This window comes from Sceloporus occidentalis, unplaced genomic scaffold (assembly GCF_023333645.1).
Source record: "Sceloporus occidentalis isolate IW3139 unplaced genomic scaffold, rSceOcc1.0.p SCAF_7, whole genome shotgun sequence".
Lineage (NCBI taxonomy): Eukaryota > Metazoa > Chordata > Lepidosauria > Squamata > Phrynosomatidae > Sceloporus > Sceloporus occidentalis.
In genome coordinates, this window is record NW_028316987.1 from 45635060 (window position 1) to 45656934 (window position 21875).

General features: G+C 40.2%; 1 protein-coding gene across 2 annotated transcripts in view; it reads right to left on the minus strand.

Annotated features, from left to right (window-relative positions):
* Positions 1-20347, minus strand: part of LOC149309673 (calcium-transporting ATPase type 2C member 1) — a 56231-nt gene extending 35884 nt beyond the window's left edge. The window contains exons 1-5 of one of the 2 annotated variants that reach the window (XM_089532817.1): positions 20213-20347; positions 17430-17611; positions 7610-7720; positions 6356-6472; positions 3845-3934 (exon numbers count right to left, since the gene is read on the minus strand). In XM_089532817.1, the coding sequence (XP_089388943.1) occupies positions 3845-3934; positions 6356-6472; positions 7610-7720; positions 17430-17435 (324 nt within the window). In that variant the 5' untranslated portion in view covers positions 17436-17611; positions 20213-20347. The remainder of the gene's footprint in view (positions 1-3844; positions 3935-6355; positions 6473-7609; positions 7721-17429; positions 17612-20212) is intronic. The other variant, XM_089532818.1, reaches the window with a different exon arrangement.
* Between the last annotated feature and the right edge of the window lie 1528 nt (positions 20348-21875).

A 21875-nucleotide genomic window follows, 5' to 3' on the forward strand; every position in this document is an offset into this window, starting at 1 on the left:
GTAAGTCAATAGTACCTGGGACAGCATCCCAGAGGCCACAGTACTGACCAGCTAAGGGCAAAGAGTGTGACAGTAGTGTTGATTGGATAAGACGACACAACCTGGGCCTTCCATGCTGTGCCCTCAAGGAAATCACCAATGGATGTCCCTCTTTGACTCAGAACTCAAAGAAGAGGCAAACTGGGGAGTGGTAGTGGGTACACTGCAAATGGCTGTGAATAAGAAGGATCCATGGGTCTCCTGGAAATAGACTCCAGCACTGGAACTGGAGCAGATTAATTCTTTTGCATGTGTTTCAGTTAAAGGAAGGAAAATAAAACAGACACTGAAGGAAGAAAATAGCCAACACATCGCTCCTCTCTCATTTCAATACATTGAATAACTGTACTCTGCATGTTCAGAGAGCACTGCCCTTACCAATCAGGGTGGAAGTAATTATTTTTGAAAGAGTTTCTCTCAGCTTTATTATCACTGGTTAGGAATACAGCACCCTTCCCAATGTTGTTGAACTGCAGCTCCCAATAGCACAAGCCAGCATAGCCAATGGTAAAGAATGCTGGGAGTTTCAGTTCAATAACATCTGGAGGTCCACACATTTCCAACCCCTCACCTAAATGAAGACAGTAACAGGCTGCTTTAAATATATATTTTTTAATATTTTTGATTTTTAACAAATTAAAAAAATACATAAACCAACATCAAATATAACATATGCATAATTAATAGGTATTATTCTTTTACAAGGATGTAACATGATGTAATTAACATAATTCTTCACAAGCTATAAATATTCCTGGTACTTCCTCCTGGCCATTAACTTATAATGCTTTCTACCTTTGGCTAATATGTGTGTCATTCTATCTCAACAGTTCTATAAATTGCTGACTATTCGTAAGCGGATCTTTTTCTCAATATATACAAAACTTTAAAAGAGAAAGAAAAAAAACCCCTATTCTGCTGAGTTTAAAGTCATATTAGGTTCAGTGTAATTTTCCATTTGACTGTTAGGCAATATATAATCAAGCCTTGCCAATTCTTTTCCTAGAATTTTATCACCAGTAACCACTCTTTCTCTACTTCAGTTAAAGAATAGTTGTTTAAACTGCAAGTAAGTTTATCTAATTCAAGCATATCTATCAGTTTTGCTGACCATTCTTTTGAATATTTCAAGTATTTCAAATATTTTATCCAATACTCTAGCAAATTCAGTGAGGAAAAGTGATGAGCTGAAGAAGTTTAATCCACTTTCTTATTATTTGTACTTCAACTTTTTGTGTATACTTCTCAAGAATACATAGTTAACATTTAGAAATCAAGCCTCTGCTGGGACACTAATAGTATGAAGTGTGGTTTAGTTAGGCAATCCAGGCATAACCTTTAGGTTTAAAAAGATTAACACTGAAAGGTATTTGAATAATCCTGGATTAGAATCAGACAGTAAAAGGCTGGTTACAAAATGTCACTTCAGATTTCTAGCACTAGAAACAAGTGCAAATCAGCTCATTTGACATTCAAAGCCTTCTAGTCTGCATTTCTTTGTAGTTTATATCATTTATCCACTCTTACAGAGTGATATACGATGGATGCCTGCCAGCATGATGGTTCAAGGATCAGAGTTTGGTTAATAACCTAACCAAGCACACATGCTTTAATCATAAATTCTAGACTTCCTTTAAATTCTGTCTAAACTGCCTTTTTAAAGGTCTTTGAATTTAACTGGAAGCTATGTAATTAAACAGTGCCTTAAACTACTTTGGCTTTATGCAGGACAATCAGTTATGTTTCTGGAAGAAAGGAGAGAATAAATAATGTGTGTGTTGTTTTCAAACCACAACTTGGCCTGTAGCCCAGTAAAAATATTAACAAGATTGTTGTATAGAGAAAGGAATAATGGCGGGATACAGATCGCCCCTTTCCCCGACGGATCGGGGCCTCAGCTGCCACAGCAGCAGCCCTAGAGGCCCTGACCTGCTGCTTTTCCTGGCCTCGGGGAAGTGGCAAACAGCCGCTTCCCCATGCCCTGGAAAGGGGTGTCCTTGGGGCTTCATGACAGCGGTGGGGAAAGGGAGAAAGGGACCACTCAGTCCCTTTTTCTCTGTATTGCTGGCATGGCTGTTTAAAGACTGCACCAGCGATACGCGTGGCCAAAGGAGCCCCGAAACGGAGCTCCTTCTGGCACTGCTGAAAGGGCGCCACAAGTGCCCTGCAGCAGCGCCAGGACGTCACGTCTGTGCCATGCTGTTTGGCTGCAGCGCATCGTAATGGCAGCGCCCATGTAGAAAGGGTGTCGCCATTACAATGCCACGGCCACGTACTAGGGTTTGCGGGGTGTATGGAAAGGACATCCTGAGGCAACCCTAGTATGTATCCAGGTTGGCGCTTTGCGCTGGTCTGGATACCGCCAAAGTTACCAGTGAAAAGCACTGAAAATAATTTTCTACAGACTTTCTTCATTAAACTGTTTTGCTCTACATTTAAGTATGCAAACATTATAAACTCTTCTGGGTAGTATTTATTTACCATGTCCTGACACCTTGCCAGAAATAAGCTCTTGTTGAAGCTAAGCAGTCCATCAGAAGTTCATAATCGAATACTCTGTAAATTAGTAGCTGTACAGTACATAGTTACAATACCTAATCTATCGGCTCTCTTTAGAATAAAATGCAAGAAAGCTTTGGCAGTAGAGATGTAAAATTTCTGGAAACTGTGAAGCCATGAGGGGAAAAAAACAGGTTTTTGCTCTTTTTTAAAAGGGAAAAAAATTAAGTTTTTCGGGAAATTGAAAAAATGCAATGTTAGTATCCTCTAAACAGTTAAAGATCCCTCTGTTACTTTAGGAACATAAAACAGATTGTGTCTAATTTTGTTCGGTTAAAAAAACATATTTGGAATATATTTTTTAAAAACCAGGTTGTTCAGACAAGAGTTATAAATGGAGTTTACATCTTTAATCCCCCCCCCCTCAATTATAAATGGCACTATAAGATCCTGAACTATAAGGAATACATGAATGATAAATCACTCTCTGGTTTTACTAATTTATGAGAAGACTAAAGAAACTACCAAAAATTAAACCCAAAAGAAACCATGAACATGTCAGAATATAACAGGAAACAATTTTATCTCTTCTAGGCCTCCATAGTGTCATTTTGTCAAAAATAAATCATTCTCTTAAAAGCACTGGGGGGGGGGGCGTGCTGGGCATTACAAGTAGTGCAATGATCTGATATTATACATGGTCTTACATTCATCTTACTATTATACGGATTTTAGAAATAATTTGGGGAAATTATGAGCAGTTTGTCATTTTAAGAGAAAATAATCTATAATTTATTTTCCTCAATTTTTTTCAGGGGAAAACAGGGGCTGCAGAAAAAAGAAATAGGCAAAAGAATGTTTTTTCCCTGAATTTTTCTGATTTTTCCTCTGGACCTTCAAATCTCTTATCTGGTAGCAACAAATATATCTCACTGTAATCAAATATATTGCCTTAACCAAAGTAATTATCTGTTCCCTAAGTAAGTAAGATTAGAAGGTGAAGATGAAAATCTCTTTAAGGCTCAATCACAAAAAGCAAAATTGTGCCTATAAGAAGAATGTATACACCATTTGGAATACTGAAAAGTTTGGAATCGCGTGGGAAATGAAGTGGTTTGTGGAAGAGAATTGACAAGGCTCCCATTAATCTGAAGGAAAAGAGGAACTGGAAAAGCAGATGGGGTCTTCTTTATGTTAAATACATTAAGACATCTGGGCAATGTTTAGTTTTCTTTGGAATTTTTATGTAAAAAGAAAAGTTAATCTTAAGGCTTTATTGAAGTTCAAAGAAATTTAATAATCTTACCACTGTGATACTGACGGCATCATCAAACTGATGCATTATAACACTGATGACTGCGGAAGCCAGGAGAAGCATAATAAGAGGGTTTTTAAACTGCAAATTAAAAGAATAGATTTCACAAACCCGAACACTAGTAATACTACTAGTAATACTAGTACTACTACTACTACTAATGATACGATGACAACAACAACAACAATAATACATGTTTATTTCTTTCCCACTTCTCCTCAAGGCAAGGTACAGCATATTAAAATACAAACAATTAAAAAGAAAACACATAAAACCAACAGTTAAAATACAATATTATAAAACCATTGAAGTATACTCATATGGGTATAGTCTTTAAAATATACTAATTAAAAAGTCATGTTTTAAAATTGACTGGGTAGGCCTGCTGGAAGAAATGCGTCTTATTGTTGTTTTAAAAACTGTCAGGGGTTTTAGCTGCTGTATCTCTTCAGGCAGGTTATTCCACAGTCTGGGGCAGCAAATTAAAATCTTTTTACCAAAATGGATAAATGCAGTACAGTCCGCTACTGATGTCCGCAGACTACAGGTTGAGTCTCCCTTACCCTAAATGCTTGAGACTTCTAGTGTTTTTGGATTCTGGATAATTGTAATTTTTTTATTTTGGAATATTTGTGTGTGTGTGTGTGTATATATATATATATATATATATATATATAAAATAAGAGATCATGAGATCTAAGTATAAACATGGAATTATGTTTTGTCAACACCTGTGTGGTATCATGGTTTGAGTGTTGCACTATGTCTCTGGAGACCAGGGTTCAAATCCTGGCTCAACCACATAAACCAACTGGATGACCTTGGGCAAGTCACACTCTCTCAGCCTCAGAAGATGGCAATGGCAAATCCCCTCTGAAAGAAACTTGCCATGAAAACACCATGACCGGGTCGCCAGAAATTGGAGTCAACAAAGAACATCAAATACACCTTATACACATAGGGTTCATCATACCGGCCAAATAAAGCAGTTTCTAGCCTTGCTGTTTAGACAATGTAAAACTGGGTAGAAAGCAAAATGAAGCTGTGCTTCTGGGTTAAAAAACAGAGCAAAACGAAGCTGCAATACTCCTACTCAAAGTGGAAAATGTGGATCATCATACTGGCATATGAACAGCAGCACCAGTGCAGGACTGTGGCAAAGCAAAAAAGTGGAGGAACATCAAACAGAGCAGGTCACTGATAATGCAATGGATGTACAGTAATTACAGCATACACAAACCAAACAGTTCAACCGGGGGGGTGGGGGGGAATGGGATGAAGGGGGCATGTATGAGAGGCCTCCATGATTGTGGTTTGGCAATGTATCACTTGCCACACCAATGCACTATACAGGTGGTAGATCGTACATGCAACTATATGGCCTAACATATAGGCGGGCATCAAATTGAATGGCATCTGGGCAGGAAGAAAGTGGTAACTGGAGGTTGCAGGCAGTGCTTGTGCAATGATGTGCATGCATGGTGGGCAGGTGACAAACAAAACCACCACAAAATGTGGCTTGATGCCACACTGTGCGGACAGCCCATGGGTGTTTGGCCTGCTTTGGGAGTGGGCCGTGCAGAGAGTGGATTTCACCAGCTTACAGAGCTGCTTTTTCTTGGCCATCTGCTCCAGGCCATAATCTGAAGGTAGTTTTATACATAATATTTTTAATAATTTTGTACACAAGACAAAGTTTGTACACACTGAACAATCAGAAAGCAAATGTGTCGCTATTTCAACCACCTTTGTAGAGAATTTTGGAGGATTTCAGAATTCCAGATAAGGGAGACTCAACCTGTCATGGGCCTTAGCATCTTCTGCAAAATTCATTATATTTGGCTCCAAAACAAAAATATTGCAATAAAGTCCCAAAATAGAATAAATTTGTGGTGGCTGATAGATTTGGGTTTTGTTTTTTGTTTTTTGACATAGTGTTTTCATGTGCTAAGAAATTATTTCATCAAAAGGACATGAACATTTGGAAGTATTTTTGCATCATCAGTATAAACTATGTTTACAGTGCAAGATGATATGAGTTAGGAGTTTCTTTCATCAACACTACCAGTATAAAAACAAACACTAGAAGTTTTTTAACATTTTAATATACTTGAGCTATAAGAAACATTTTAAGGGAGCCTGCGTGACACAGTGGTTTGGGCAACAGACTAGGACTTTGAAGGCCAGAATTTGATTCCCCGTTCAACTGTAAAACCAAGATTAATATTCCAAAATTACACATTTTGAAAATTTATAAACTTAAACAGCATGCCATCATTCAGCTCTCAGCATCTGCCAGAAACCTGGGTTTGCAATGTGTGGGTTTCTTTCATTGGGAAAATCACATGAAGGAGCAAAGCTAAATTAACAACCAAAATACTAACAGCAGGAGTGCTTCTACAGTAGACAAGAGTAATATATTGTCAGTGACTTTTTGTACTGATAATCCCCCCCCACACACACACACACACACAAAGCTTTCCAAATCAAAGAGGCATTTACCTGAGAAATGTATTTTTTCCACAGTGGTTCATCCTCACCAATATCAAACTCATTCCATCCATGAAAAGCCCGTCTATGACAGACTTCACAATTTTTCAAGCCATTCTGAAGGTCTGCCTATAGATATATGAACAATTAAGTAGCTTTTACTATTCTGAATATGCCATACAAGGATTTTATTCCACTGCAATCAGATGCAGGTTGTAAGAAAGACCACAGAAGCTAAAGCAGTTTTTATTATTCTGAATATGCCAAACAAGGATTTTATTTCACTGTAATCAGGCTGTAAGGAAGATCACAGAAGCTGAAGCCAATTATATTTCCCTGTTATTTCTGGTTTAAAAGGCTTTTTTTCAGCTGTGAAATTAGACTTGGTACATTTCAAGAATCTGAATGACACAGCAGGAATTCCATCACCAGACCAAACACTGAGGACTATGTTGCTGAATTTTTCAAGATTCAATTTGTATCTTCTACTGGAAAAGTGAAGTATTGTACTATTTGACATCTAGCCACCCGAGGGGACCCATACAAAACTGCCCATACATAAGTTCATTTTCAGAGGCCCTTTCCCACACGACCCAAAGATTTTGTCATAAATAAATAGCTTTCCTCAATATTAGGTAACTGCTATATTAAGTAGTTGAGAATACTGAGTTCAATACATTGTCAGATTATTTCTTATTTTAAAACGCTATTAGAGGTGATAATTTACCAAAAAATTTTTTAAAAACCACCATGGAATGTTGTGAACTATAGAATACTTTACATGATCATTTAAACATTCTCTTATATTTAATTATGAATGCCTCTAAGGAGCACTATTAGGATAAAAAATAGACAAACATTTTAATGTGCACTTTTGACAAAGAAAGCTGCATTTTTTTAAAATGAGTTTAAAATTATTTGGGCAAGATGGCATTCCACACTCTCATTTCAGAATCTTTTTTCCTAACTGAAAATGCTTTTGTTTGGTACATTTAAAAGCTAATATCAAGTGAATCTCTGTTAGAGAAATCTGCAGTAGTTTCTTGAAAAGCCTTGTTCACAGAACCTCATGCAAATGATTCATCTAAATGTATGCTATTTCATCAATACAAGATAAAATGAAGCAGGGCAGATAACATTTAATAGAAATTCTTTAAAAAGAGAGGTTGGCTAATAATAGTAAATTCTTTATTGGACAGATTTTTAAACAAATACTTAAGAACGTTAAGGAAATGCTTTCTTTAAACAGCCACAGTTATCTCTTACCTGAAGAATGCTTGAAACTTCATTGACTGGTAATTCACTTGCTTTTTTTGAAGTCAGAACAGGAATCATTATTTCATCGTCATCATTAGGCAACTGTTGAAAACGTGCAACCTAAAAACCAAGAAGCTACACAGATCACCAGACTGCACATTCTCCCCCAAACCAATAATTTTTTAAAAAAAATCACAAACAACACCCCAAAAGCTACCGCTCTTTATGTTCACCTCCAAGTAAGAACCAATAGTCAGCCATTGCTCCAGGATAATAAAAAGTACCTATCTTAGAAATCATGCAATTTATCAGACTACATGTTTCATTAAAAAAAATTATATGCAATCAATTAATCTTACAATTCTAGCCAGTCATTCCTACACAAATAAAAAGTAGCTATCCCAGTTAACAGAGCCTAATTATTATATGTGTACAAAGTGCTTTTGCTCATTATCCTTAATGGTTAAACAAGGAAAAGTATTCATGACAGTAAATTGGTCCCCTTCTCTTTCGCTTTCTCTCTCTCTCTCTTCTCTCCCTCTCCCCGTCTTCTGTTTTCACCATTCTGTCCTTTCACAAGTTTACACATAAAGCAAGTTTTAAACCAATATAAAACAAAGTCTGTGTATCAACAGAAAAAAAGACATTGACTATAGAGTATTTTCACAATAATATGAGATTATCAGACAAGATAAATTCTTAATGCACAAGCTTATGTCTGATTACTCTCCAGACATTTACAAGCAGATGTAACAGATAGATCAGGAAAGCTAAATGGATTTAAGGCTCACAACAATATCAAACTTTTAAGGAACATGTATTCATACTAATGAAAGATGTGCTACACAAGTACTGTATGTAAAACTGAATCAAGTTAATTAAACAAAGAAAGCATCCGCATATAGAAGACAACAATACCATTTGGAAAAGACTCCTGTATCACATTTAAGAAAAAAATTGCCTTTGTAACTTCATCTACTAGTAATTTGATAGTAAAGCATATTTAAAAATAAACTTCAGATTCTACAATGAGGTCTCCAATCATGTAAGCAAATGAGCTCTTTTTACCTCTCTCCAGATCAACTGTCTCATCAGCAAACTTATTAATCTTGAACTCCTTAATCTTCCTTGCATTTCCCCAACAGGCCTGTGAGGGGAGGACTTAACTTGGTAACTCGTGGGTGAAGCAGCTCTAGCTACTATTGTCCTGAAACAGTGGCAATTGCACAGCCAACTCCCAAAATGGGTTGCCATTTGCGTTCTCAAGCCGCATGCCTCAGAAGCCACTTTTAAATTGCTCCCTTTAGTTCAGGTCTTTTGGGCCGGAGCGTGGCTTCGCACTGTGTTGGAAGTGTGTATCGTCTAAGCACCAAGCCCCCAACACACTCCAAAACCATTTTATTTGGCCTGTGTGTTTTTGGGCCAAAGGAAGCATTATACCTTTATCATCGGCTCCTGGCACCATACAATGAGATGGTCTAGATATGTTCGATTTCAACATTTGTACAATTGTCATTTGGAACACAAATCCCTGCAGCAACAGGATTCCCTGTTGAGGTATCTCTCTTCAGACCTAATATAACAGAAACTGAGAATGTTTCTAACTCATGCTGGCCTCAGAAATCCCTGGGCTCTTGTCATCTAACATATAAAATATCATGCAAGTACTTTTAAGGAATAAATATTTACTAGTAATAGGTAACACAGGGGCTGTACAGAACAGCAGTTTGGGCCAGGTTGGGGGCAGAGTCAGGGTGTACGTCTACATGACGCATGCCCTGGATCCACCCCCAGAGCGGAATGATGCCAGGCACCACACCACATAGAGCACAGTGCTCCTCTGGCACTGCGTCCACACAACCAAGTGCCAAAGGAGCACCGTAAACCATAGTACCATGGCTATTGCATCCTTTCCAGGGTGCAAAAAGGAGCCACTTTTTATAGCTCCTTTTTGCACCCTGAAGAGGCCAAATTGGGGCTGCAGCGTGCAGTTGCCACAGCCCCGATCCGGCTGTAAAAGAGGCAGCTGGAGACTACCCCTTTGGGGCTGTCTGTACAGCCCTACAGTTACTGGGCTTCACAGCCACAATCTTATTGTATCCCTTATATAAACCAATGTAAAGTAAGCCAGCACTATCCTCGTAATTCAGAACACAATGAGATGCAAAGTTAATACCTTGGACCAATGGACTGCATGGCCCACTCCTGAAGCGGACTGGCAATGTGGTCCCAAACCAGCGCTGCCAATCCACTTTTTTTTATTCCGGTTCTTCAGACTGGAGTGCAGCATTACAGCTTCCGGCTGGTCTAGGGGCATGTGTCATTTGAACACTACACCCTCCAAGTGGCTAGAAGTCGCCTTATTTGGCCATGTATTTCAGAAGCTAGAAGCCTCAAGAAGCAAAAAGTCTCAAAAGCAAGAATGAGACAAGCGAAGTGGCTAATTTAACCTCTCAGGGATTACAAGAAAATTTACCAGGCATCATTCAAGTTAATATTAATGATTTAACTCATTAACAGAATGAAACAAAAATTTGGAAACTCTTCAGAAAATCCAATGGGACCAAAATACTAAGGCAAGGTTGCTGACTGAGGCATGTTATATCATACAGCCCCCTTACTTAAACAAGTCTACTCTACTGGCTGCTGATCCGTTTCTAGGCAGAATTCAAAGTGCTCATTATGACCTTTAAAGCCTTACATGACTTGGACTCACATTGATTGGGTCCCTATATGATCCTGTCCATGCTCTAAGGTCTGCAGGGGAAGGCTTTCTCTGAGTCCCACCACCATCCCAAGTACATCTGCTAAGGTCACGAGAGACAGTCTTCTCAGTGGCAGCCTCCGAGTTATGGAACTCTCTTCCTCAGGAGGCCCAGCTGTTCGCCTCCCTACTATCTTTCCATAGCAGTTACAGACCCTTTCAATTTTAGGAGGCATTAGATAAAGCTTTTAATGGAGAGTATAGTGTTGTTATTGTATTATGTTTTTAAGTCTCATTTAATGCTACTTTTAACTTCTTTTAATACCTCTTTTAACTTGTATTTTTAAAACAGAAATTTAGTTTACTGGTAACTATATTTTAAATTTTAAACTGTGTTTTAAAAATTGTATTGTGCTTTTAAAATGTTATATGCCACCTTGAAACCCATGCTGGGCTTAAGGTAAATATAAATTAAATAAATATTTGGGTGAAAATAAGTTATTTTTTTTAAAAAAACTGATATATTGCAAATGTTTTAAATATATATGATTAGCTATTTAAGACTGTGTTGCTAAAACACGCTATTGCCCAACTTTTAACATCTATTTTATTTCTTTTTTCTAGCTGTATTTTATTATTCCTTTGGTAAATAACAATAATGTTAAAACAGTCTTGTTGTTAAGACTGTACTCAAGAAATCAGACAGAGACTAGCACTTGGAAGGGCAGCTAAAGAAGGAACTACCATATATACTTGACTATAAGTCGGCCCCATGTATAAGTCAAGGGCAGGTTTTGGAACCAATATGATGGATTTTGATCTGACCCGTGGATAAGTTGAGGGTAAAACTTAAGAGGACGAAGCTAAAGAAAACTGCCAAAGAACTTACAAAGTTCTGGCAGGCATAACTGTTTGTGCTTTTCCAACCCAGGCATTCAAAAAGGTCAGAAGTGGAGCCATGGTGGACAGAGTAGAAAGGGGTGATGCTTCTTTTAGGTGCTCCTGGGATGCACTAAGCTCTCTTCTTTTGCCACTCAGAGAAACAGAGTGATTCCTTTTTTGACCCACGAATAAGCAGACCCAGTTTTTGGGGGTCAATTTTTTTTACTGAAATTTCTAGACTTATACATGAATATATACATGTAAAATCCTTAAGTATAAAGATACACTTCCAGTTTTTGAGTATGGCTGTAAAAGCAAGACAGTTAAGAAAACTGATAGGAAGAAAATTAACTGATTGGAAATGTGATGTTGAAGGACAGTTCTAGCAATTATGTCAATGGATAAAAAGACAAACCAATGGGTCCTAAAGCCAGTGTGGTGTAGTGGTTTGCGCATAGGACCAGGACTCTAGAAATGAGGCTTCGGTTCCCCATTTGGCCATGGAAATCCACTGAGTGACCTTGAGCAAGTCACACACTCTCAGCCCCAGAAAACTCCATTATAGTTTTGCCTTAGGGTCACCTAAAGTCACAACAACAAAAACAAATCAAGCCTGAATTACCAAACTGAAACTATTGCACTTTGGCCATAACATGGGACAAAATGACTCTTTAGGAAAGTCAATAATGCATGGTAAAGTAGAAAAGAGGAAGACTGCATTACACGTAGTTAAATGCAATCTAACTACGCATAGCCCTGAGTCTGTAAGAACTGAACATCACTGTTCACGATAGGGTGGCTTGGAGGTCTCTCATTCACAGGGCCTGCATAAGTTGAAGTCAACTTGATTGCAATTAACAAGTTATGGCAAATTGCCTAGCAACGGTTGATCGGGCAGTACACAAATGTAGTTAATAAATAGCAGCTAGCCAACCAAGTCAATAGCCATCACCACCAAACGCTACAGTTATGGTTTCCATATGTTAACTGCATCTTGTGTAAAGAAACCTTTTCTTTTTTTGTGTTCTGAATCTACTACCACTTAATTCTACTGAATTAGCTCAAGTTCTACTACTGTGAAAAAGGAAACAGAATATATATCAATTTTGTAAATTTAATACCTAGCCTTATAAATGTTTATCATGAGCCACTTCCCTCACCATTTCACTTTAGTGACACCCAGGGACTAGACCTGGAAACAATACGGGGCCAAAAAAAGTCTTAAGAGCCCCTGTGAATCTCTAGGTTGCTGGAACTGCAGCTCCCATAATCTCTCATCACTTGTTATCCTGGCTAGGTCTAATGCAAACTACAGGCAAAGCCACAATTGGGCACCACTATCTTAGGTTGTGAGAAGGTAGCATTCCCTCTATCCAGCAGTCACTTTTCAGTATTCATGCAAACCCAGACTGATGGAGCCCTCACCTCTATTAAGGCTATTGCCCATTGTGCCTCTGTTAATGTTTACCCAGCGGAGGGTCTGCATTGTGACTTCATAATTCAGGATACTGACCTAAATCAAAACCTCTATAGTCAGGTAATTCCCCCATTAATAGTTCTTTGCAATGGCATTTATTTATACATGGGGCTTAGATTAGGGCACTAGGTTTGCTTCTCAAAGCTCAGTTTGTAGATATCCATTTAAAAATATCCACTTATCTCTTTTAATACTCAAAGAAAAACAACTCAGCACCATCCCTCAATGCTCCAATTGTATGGAAAGAAATACTCAACCAAAGGCTCTATAGTATTACTCATCATACTACTCATTAGTTTAGGACAAATGTATCATAAAGGCAATACAGAAAATATTAAGACCAACAAAACCACAATTATTCTGAAGTTATAAAGTTATACAGTCATTAGATGCATGAAAGCAGCACAAGAAGTCTAAGGAAATCAAAACTAAAAAAAGGTTTGTTGGAATAAGAAGTCTTATACTACAATCCTTTTGCCATGTCTTCTTGGAAATAAATCACATTGATTTTAATGGGACTTGCTCCTAAATGTGTGTAGGACTAGAGCCTTAATGAATTCCCAGGGGGTAGCAAGGGGCAAGAAAAAATTAAACATGAATTTCCTGGAAAAGTTCAGGTAGACTTCGTTAGAGGGATTATTTCAGTGTAGTGCCAACATAGAGTCTAGGACAGGGGTAGGCAACCTGCGGCCCGCGGGCCAGATCCGGCCCGGTGAGGCCTTGGGACCGGCCCCAGCCCGGTCCTGCCGCCAACTGCCGAAGGGGCCTTTGGGGGGCAATTGTCTATAGAAGCCTCAGAAACATGTATTTATATTAACATTTTTTAAAAAATCAGCAAATTTTTTTCACGTGTCCTCCATTAAAAAAAAGCCCTCCATTTGAAAATTTTGTTCTACATTTGTCCCAGTTTATTTATATGTTTAATTTTTTACAAAATTATTTAATTATTTATTTTTTGGCTTCGGCCCCCCAGTTGTCTGAGGGACAGCAACCCGGCCCCCGGCTGAAAAAGGTTGCCTACCCCTGGTCTAGGACAAGGATAGGGAAAGTGTGGCTCTAAGTTGTTGAACTGCAAGTCCCAGCAAACCTAGGCGTGTTACAGACGGGCCCATGAGGCGCCGTCATTACGTGCAAGGGGCGGCGCTTCCTGACGCGCCTTGCTCCTCGCGCGTAATGAGTACGTCAAGATGGCGGCAGACGTTCCACACAGCCGCCGCCATTTTGACATAGCGGACGTTCTGAGTCCGCACGTCACGCCCTGGAAGTGACGCCGTGAGTACGCGCTTTGGCATTGCAGCGTCTCTTCCGGGTTGCCGGAAGGAGCGCGATTTTCGTGCTCCTTCTTTGCAGCATGGAGGAGTCGTGTGGTTTGGCTGCTGCGACTCCTCCGCACTGCAACTGGCAGCAGCCTGAGACAGCCCCTTTTGGGCGGTCTGTAACGGGCCCTAGACAGCAAAAAGTGCTGGAAGTCATAGTCCAATAACAGATGGAGGTCTGCATGATTTCCACCCATATCTCAGAGCCTCACAAGAAAAAGATCTGGGCCAAAAGAGATACTGTTGCAAACAAGACATATGATTAAATATCTTCCAAAGTAGTGGCCACAAATGTTTCAAAAAAAAAAAAAAACCAGTTCTGGTGGAAATGTATCACACAGAACAGATGGAGTGCTTGTTTGAATATGTATGTATCTGCCATTAAAAGTGAATTTTAGTTAAAACACATATAGTCATTTTTTGGAGAGTGAATATGGAGCTCATAGGGTAGTCCTATCATCCAGCAATCTAATTCAAAGGATTGTTGGATTCATGCAAAATGCTAACATAAAAACAGCTATAAAAAATCTGATTAAAAATGAATCAAGCAGAAGATAGCAAACCTGTAATAATCCCAAACACTTGAAAGCATACACCACCACCAGATAACTTGATTCGGAAACAGATTTCTCTACAATGCAATTATTTCCCTTGCAGAAAAAAGTCTGTCATTATTAATCTGTCAAAATCTTTTAGACAACAAACTTGTATACTTGTAGCTACACTCTGAAAAGCACCTGAATCTCCCTTGAAATAGCCAACTCTTAATAGCTATATAGGCCCAAAACACACAGGCCAAATAATGCAGATTCCAGCCATGTTAGTGGCATAGTATTCTGATAAAGCATGCTCCAAACACAGCCGGAAACCATGTCAACATCTCTCCACCCAGAAAGAACCAGGCCAAGAAGGAGTGGATTGGATCCACTCCTTACGGTGGCCCAGTTTAAGACCATGGCGGCAGCCTGGATCAGTGCCAGGCACATGTAGTTGCCACAACCACACATCACTCTTTCAGGTCCATTGTTTCAGGTCACAGTCTTCTAAAGTTGTATCTTAGTTGTGTCTTCCATTTCACAACAGCATCAAGACAGGCTTCAAATTAATTTGTAACATCAGCCCGAAACAGACAGGCCAAATAAAGCTACTTTTTTCGTCTACTTTTCATGCCTCCTTTCTGAGTCTAATCCTGTTTACGTGTGAAATATTCAACGTACAGGTTAAACAGATAGGGTGAAAAAAATGCACCCTTGCCAACTGAAAACATTCTGTTCCTCCATATTCTGCTGTTAACTCTGAGAGATTCTCCACTAGTGTCACCTCCCACTACTGCTGCTGCCCAGTAACTATTTGGCACATTAAATATGGCTCCTCAGCAAAAACTTGTCATTTACATGAAACCCTACTAGCAGCACTGCTGCTGTCATCAAAGCCTCATGCCTCACAGGAGTATGCAATTCCACCACCACAGAAAGGTGGTGCTGGCTACTATTAGCATACCCTGCATCCTGAATATGGTGTTTCATATTTGATATCAATATATTTGATGTCAGGCATGCTTTTAAGTAGTCACTGTGACTTTTGGAACACTAGAAGTTACATGTATGAGAAGGCACGCTGGTTTGCTGCTTACTTCATCCCCCAGCCTTTTCACACTTCTTCCAAATGGAGACCAAGGACTGGATGAAACAGACCGCGCTAAATGAGTGGCTTGACAATGCCCCTTTGAACATCAGGTTGGGGCTGTGGCAACTGCATGCCATGGCCCTGTGCCGGCTTTTTTCCAGCACAAAAGGAAGTGGGAAATTTTGAGCTGGCAAAAAGCTGGCTTTTCTGCCATCGCCATGGCTTTGTGGAGCTCCTGCAGAGTGTGGCATCTAGACGCTGCGCTGCCAGAGAGCTGCAAAGCTGGAACTTGTGTGGTCAGGTGGGCAGCATCACCGGCATCAGGGCGATGTCGGAGCATGCAGCATCTAAACGCCTCACTCAGACACCATCCTCAGCCAGCTCAAAGGGGAAGTCTGTTTCGCCCCTCAGTCCCATCGCAAAACAGTTAAAGACTACACCTCCGCCTCAACCCTACAGGCCTCTTGATTCCAACTATAATGAAGCTTTCCTGGAAACAGTACCAGTGCTACAATAGTGTACAGGTGACTAATTAGTGCAAAGTTGTTTTACATCCAATGGATATGACAAGAGTTCACTAAAAACTCTCTTGGAAAAGTACAGCACAATGCTATGCCTGCTTACTCACTCAGACGTAAGTTGTTCTAAATGCTCTATGACTTACTGCTAGACAGGTGTACGATGCAGCATTGCAGCTTAGAGCCAGACTATATAACTGCATCCCCTAATACTTTCAAAAATGAACTACAGCTATGAGGCTGTCAATTTGTACAGTACTGCTGGAAAAGGGTACATTTTCCCTTCTCCTCACACCACTTCCCAATTATTTACCTCCACCTCAGCTACTACTGGCTTTGTGAAGGAGTTAATAAAACAAACAAAGCCAGGGACCTATTGAAGTTTAAAATAAAACACAGCATTCATTTGCAACATCAATACCAGACCACAACAGGACATTTCTTTTCTTTTGCATTTCTGAAGCCTCACAGTAATAAAAGGCATTAGCACAGAATCAGCTGTAAGAGCAATGTGAAGAAATCCTTCCCAATTTATAAAGTATTAGTTGCACATGACTACTGATACTGTAATTAACAACGTTCGTTTTGTTTTTACAGTTTTCTTATGCCCATGAACTGCTTCTACCAAAAATTTCAACTAGGGTAAATTCATTACCTGGTTGGAATAAACTGAGCCCAAGAGTTTGAACAAATTTAAAGCTTACAATGACTAGCAGTCCAGAAGAAAAGTCAACCATGTTTGTTATCAGAATTCCTCAAAACTTGGACAACACTCTCACATTTTAATAACAGTCAAGTTTTAATCAATAGGTCCTTAAAGCAAGGGTGAAACCATGCACTTGAACAGCAGTTCCCTAAACGCCAGAGCCAATGGTGGGGCACCCAAGGGCCACACAACTCCCATCTTAGCCTGAACGACTCAACACTTTTGTTCAACATCTTTGTTCAACACTTGCTTGACCACGAAATGATATGACTAACAGAAGTTTTAAAATCTCTGCTTTACCAATTACTGTCATCTGTTTTGATTTTAAATTGTATATGGCATTCCTGATTCCTGAATAAAACAAAGTGCTGCCACTAGATCAACTAGATTTAGAGAAAGCAAAACAATGTAGGAAATTTAAAGTTGAGCTGATGCATTTAAACAAGCTAATCCAATACAGCATGTAACCTCTTCAGAATATATAAAGCATGTCTTTAAGTTGACCAACAAAATGTGTAGTTCTTTAAGAAGAAGAAAGCAATCCCCATTCCCACGCTTCCCAAAAGTCTCAAAAAGCAACTACTTTGCTAAGATATTTACCTTCATTTTTCCATCGAAACCACACTTGGGTTGATGGCTACAGAGAATTTAGTGACAGCAACAGTAGTCCTGGGACTGAGAAGTAAAGTGCAGAGTGAGATCCCTATATTCCAGACTGTTGCTTTGTTCTCACTGCCCTCAAATACAGCCACAACATCCAAGAGAAGGGGGAATGATGTATGCTAGTAAGAAAAAAAGAGAAAGAGAAAGAAATAGGACACGAAAAAACACGCCACCATTTCAGGGCCTTCTGGCACATCAGCAGAGAATCATTGCTAGCAAATACTGAGTGAAAGCCACCTTCCCCACCACCACAAACTACCATCCAAAGAGGGTGAAAATGATTTATAACCCAGCAGCCCCATAAACCAGGGCGACCAGATGTCCTCACCAAAAAAGGAGGACAAAGCACTTGAAATTGTAGGACACCCAAGAAAAACACAGGGCATTACCAACACTGAAAACGCTAATATAAATTCATGCTTCTGAGTAATGGCTCAAAGTGGAGGACATTTGGAAATTCCTCCTGGACAGGAGGTTGAAAGAGAGGACACGTATTGGAAAAGGAGATGCCTGGTCACCCTGGTCGTGCCAAAAATGGAGGGCATTTTGGCATTCTTCCTGGACAGGAGGCTGAAAGGAAGGGTGTCTCCTGGAAAAGGAGGATGCCTGGTCACCATGGTCATGCTCCAAATGGAGGACATTTGGGCATTCCTCCTAGACAAGAGGTTGAAAGAGGACATGTATTGGAAAAGGAGGATGCCTGATCGCCCTGGTCATGCCAAAAATGGAGGACATTTTGGCATTCTTCCTGGACAAGAGGCTGAAAGGGAGGGTGTGTCCTGGAAAAGGAGGATGCCTGGTTACTGTGGGGCATACTCTAAATGGAGGACATTTGGGCATTCTTCCTGGACAAGAGGTTGAAAGGGAGGATGTGTCCTGGAAAAGGAGGATGCCTGGTCATCCTGCCATAAAGAAGCATAACATGGGGGTAAGATAAGGAGAAATTTGACCCAGCAGACAGCAACAGGGAAGCTTTGTTTGGCAAAATCATGGGATCATCACTCCTCTGGATCAGGGGAAGAGACTGGCCACAATCCCCTCCTCTGCCAGAAAGCTCCCAAAGGATAATCCCTGTCTGGTTTTGACACCTGTCAGCATTTCCCTTGACAAGCCTCAGAGCCTCTCGCCTCCCCTCCATTCCTCCCCACATCATCTGCCCTCCGCCTGTTGCTATGGCTCACCCAGGTACACAAAGGGAGGGGAGGAAGGGAGAGATCATTAAATCTCAAGCAGGAGGAAAGCTGAAGGAGGGGAGCGAAGAGACACTGTCCTCCAAAGACCCCCTTCCTGAGGAGTGGAGGGTTGGGAGGAAATATTCCTAAATAGGTAATGGAAATTGGGGAGAAAGGGAACCAAAACAGTGGGGTGGGTCTTGCAAGGAAGCCCCTTGCAAGGGTTACCCCTCTTAGGCGGCCATTCACAGGGTGACCAGGCACCCTCCCAGCAAAGGAGGACAAGGCACTGCAAAAAATGGAGGACATCCGAGGGGAAATGGAGGACTGGACCCAATAAACACTCCAAGAAATGTAAATGCATGCTTCTTAGTGATGCTCAAAACGGGGGACGTTGGAGAATTTCCCCTGGGCAGAAAATAAAAGGTAAAAACAATCCTACAAACATAAATCCGTGCTTCTTTGACATGCTTAAAATGGGGGACATTTTGGAATTCCCCTTGGGCAGAAAATAAAAGCTAAAAACACTACTATAAATGTAAATTCATGCTTCTTAGTGATGCTCAAAATGGAGGACGTTTTGGAATTACTATTGGCCAGAGAATAGACGCTAAAAACACTACCATAAATGTAAATACGTGCTTCTTTGCCATGCTTAAAATGTAAGACGTTCTGGAATTCCTGGTGGGCAGAAAACAGAAGGTAAAAACACTCCTATAAATGTAAATGCATGCTTCTTGGTCCTGCTCAAAATGGAGGACGCTTTGGAATTCCTCCTGGGCAGAAAATAGAAGGTTAAAAACACTATACTATAAATATAAATACATGCTTCTTAGTGGTGCTCAAAATAGAGGTGGTTTTGGAAGCTAAAAACACTATACAATAAATATAAATACATGCTTTCTGGTCCTGCTCAAAATGGAGGACGTTTTGTAAATCCTCCTGGGCAGAAATTAAAAGCTAAAACACTACTATGAATGTAAATACATGCTTCTTTGCCACGCTTAAAATGGAGGATGTTCTGGGATTCCTCCTGGGCTGGAAATTGAAGCTAAAAAACACTCCTAGAAATGTAAATACATGCTTTTTTGCCATGCTCAAAATGGAGGACGTATAGGAACCGCTCCTGGGCAGAAAACAGAAGCTAGAAACATCAACATCTGTTAAAATATACTATAAAAAGGCTATACTATAAGTGCAAAATACAGGCTTCTTGGTCCTGCTCAAAATGGAGGACGTTTTGGAATCACTCCTGGGCAGAACATAGAAGCTAAAAACATATATGTTAAGATATATGATAAAATCACTCTACTATAAATATAAGTACCAGGTCCTGCTCAAAATGGAGGGCGTTCTGGAATCCCTCCTGGAAAAGGGGGGGGATAGGAGCTATAAAGCACTATATACTACAAATGTAAAACCCACGCTTCTTGGTCCTGCTCAAAATGGAGGGCGCTTTGGACTCCCTCCTGGGCTGAAATGGAGGACAAGCGCCTGGCCATTCAATCAGGACCTTGTTTCAGCCTCCCTGCCTTTCCCCAGTCTTACCAAGCGCAAAGCGAGCCCCCAAAGGCTCCTCACTTCCCAGGTTCGGCTTCCCTTCCTCCTCTGGAGCCCATGAGGCTCATCCCGTCCCTTTCTCCTCTCTCTGGCTTTCACACTCTAGTCTCCATACACAAAAACACCTCGGTTCACTTCCGCTGCCAAGAGCAGGCAATGAGCGGAAGGAGCAAGAGAGGAGCAGAGACATAGACCCAGCCTAAGGCGCGCGTGCGCAATAAATGGTGGCTTCTGAGGCTGCATCCAGACTGGAGACATAACTTCTTTGGGCAATGCTTTCTGGCTCAAGGCTGTGGAATTCTGGGAGTTGAAGTTTGTTGTGGGCCCTGGCCCACAACAAACTCCAACTCCCAGAATTCCACAGCCTTGAGCCAGAAAGCATTGCCAAAGCAAATTATGTCTCCAGTCTGGATGCAGCCTCAGTCAGCCTTCTCCTCTTTCCCCCTCAATGCTGCTCCGTTTGTGAGGGAGAGTCAGGCCTCAGTTTAGGCCCCAAAACAAACTACTATACACCAACAACAGCCCACTTTTTGAGACTCCCTCATACTGTTGAAATCTCTACACACACACGTACATTTTTAAGTTCAAGCCCTGACAAGTTCAAGCCCTAAAAACAGTCGAAGGCTTTCGTGGCCGGCATCTATAGGGTTTTTTTGTGCTACACATGGCCATGTTTTTGTGCTATACATGGCCATGTTTTCTGGAAGGGTTTTATTCCTGGCGCTGAAGATGCCAGCCACAGGAATAAAGTCTTCTAGAACGTGGCCACATATAGCCCAAAAAGCCTACAAAAAATTAGGGTCAAAAATGTCATGCAGCAACAAAGTGCAGCCCCCCCCACACACACACACACACAATTCCATAGTACATGAAGCCAGTTAAAAGTGGTGTCAAACCAGATTATTTAATAACAATAATAATAATGACAATATTTATTTATTTATTTATACCCCGCTCTTCAGCCACAAGGCTATCAGAGCAGCTTAGAAATTATTAGACATTTCCCTGCCCTCAGGTTTACAATCAACAATTTCACAATTTATGCACTAAGGATGCAGCCAAAGGGCCCAGAAGAAATATAAAGTCATTTATGTTTCATATACACATGATACACATAGCCTGGAGGCAATTTTGAACAGAATTTTTAATATTTTTGTGTATTAAACATAGCACGTGTACATTGAACCACAAAAAAGCAAAAGTGTCACTGTCTCAGCCATCCATGAAAACAGTTTTGGTTTTTGGGATTACTTTGGAAGTCTGAATAAAGAAGACTGAACCTGTAATAGGCTGAAACAGAAGTAGAATAAATGAGGAGGGAAAACAAGTTACTGCTGAAGAGGAAAGGAAAAGAAGGGCACAGTGAGCCTTTGTTATACGCTGGGGTTTGGTTCCAGGATCCCCTCCCCTGTGCATAACAAAATCCGTGGATGCTCAAGTCACATTAAATATAATGACATAGAAAAATGGTGCCCCTTATATAAAATGGAAAAATCAAGGTTTGCTATGTGGATTTTATATATTTTTTGGAATATTTTCAAGATGTGGATGCTTGAATCCGTGGATAAAAAATCCATGGATAAGGGCCAACTGTACTTTATGTTTGTTCAAGAAGCCCGCACAGCCCTGCCTTAAAATACTAACAGTAAGT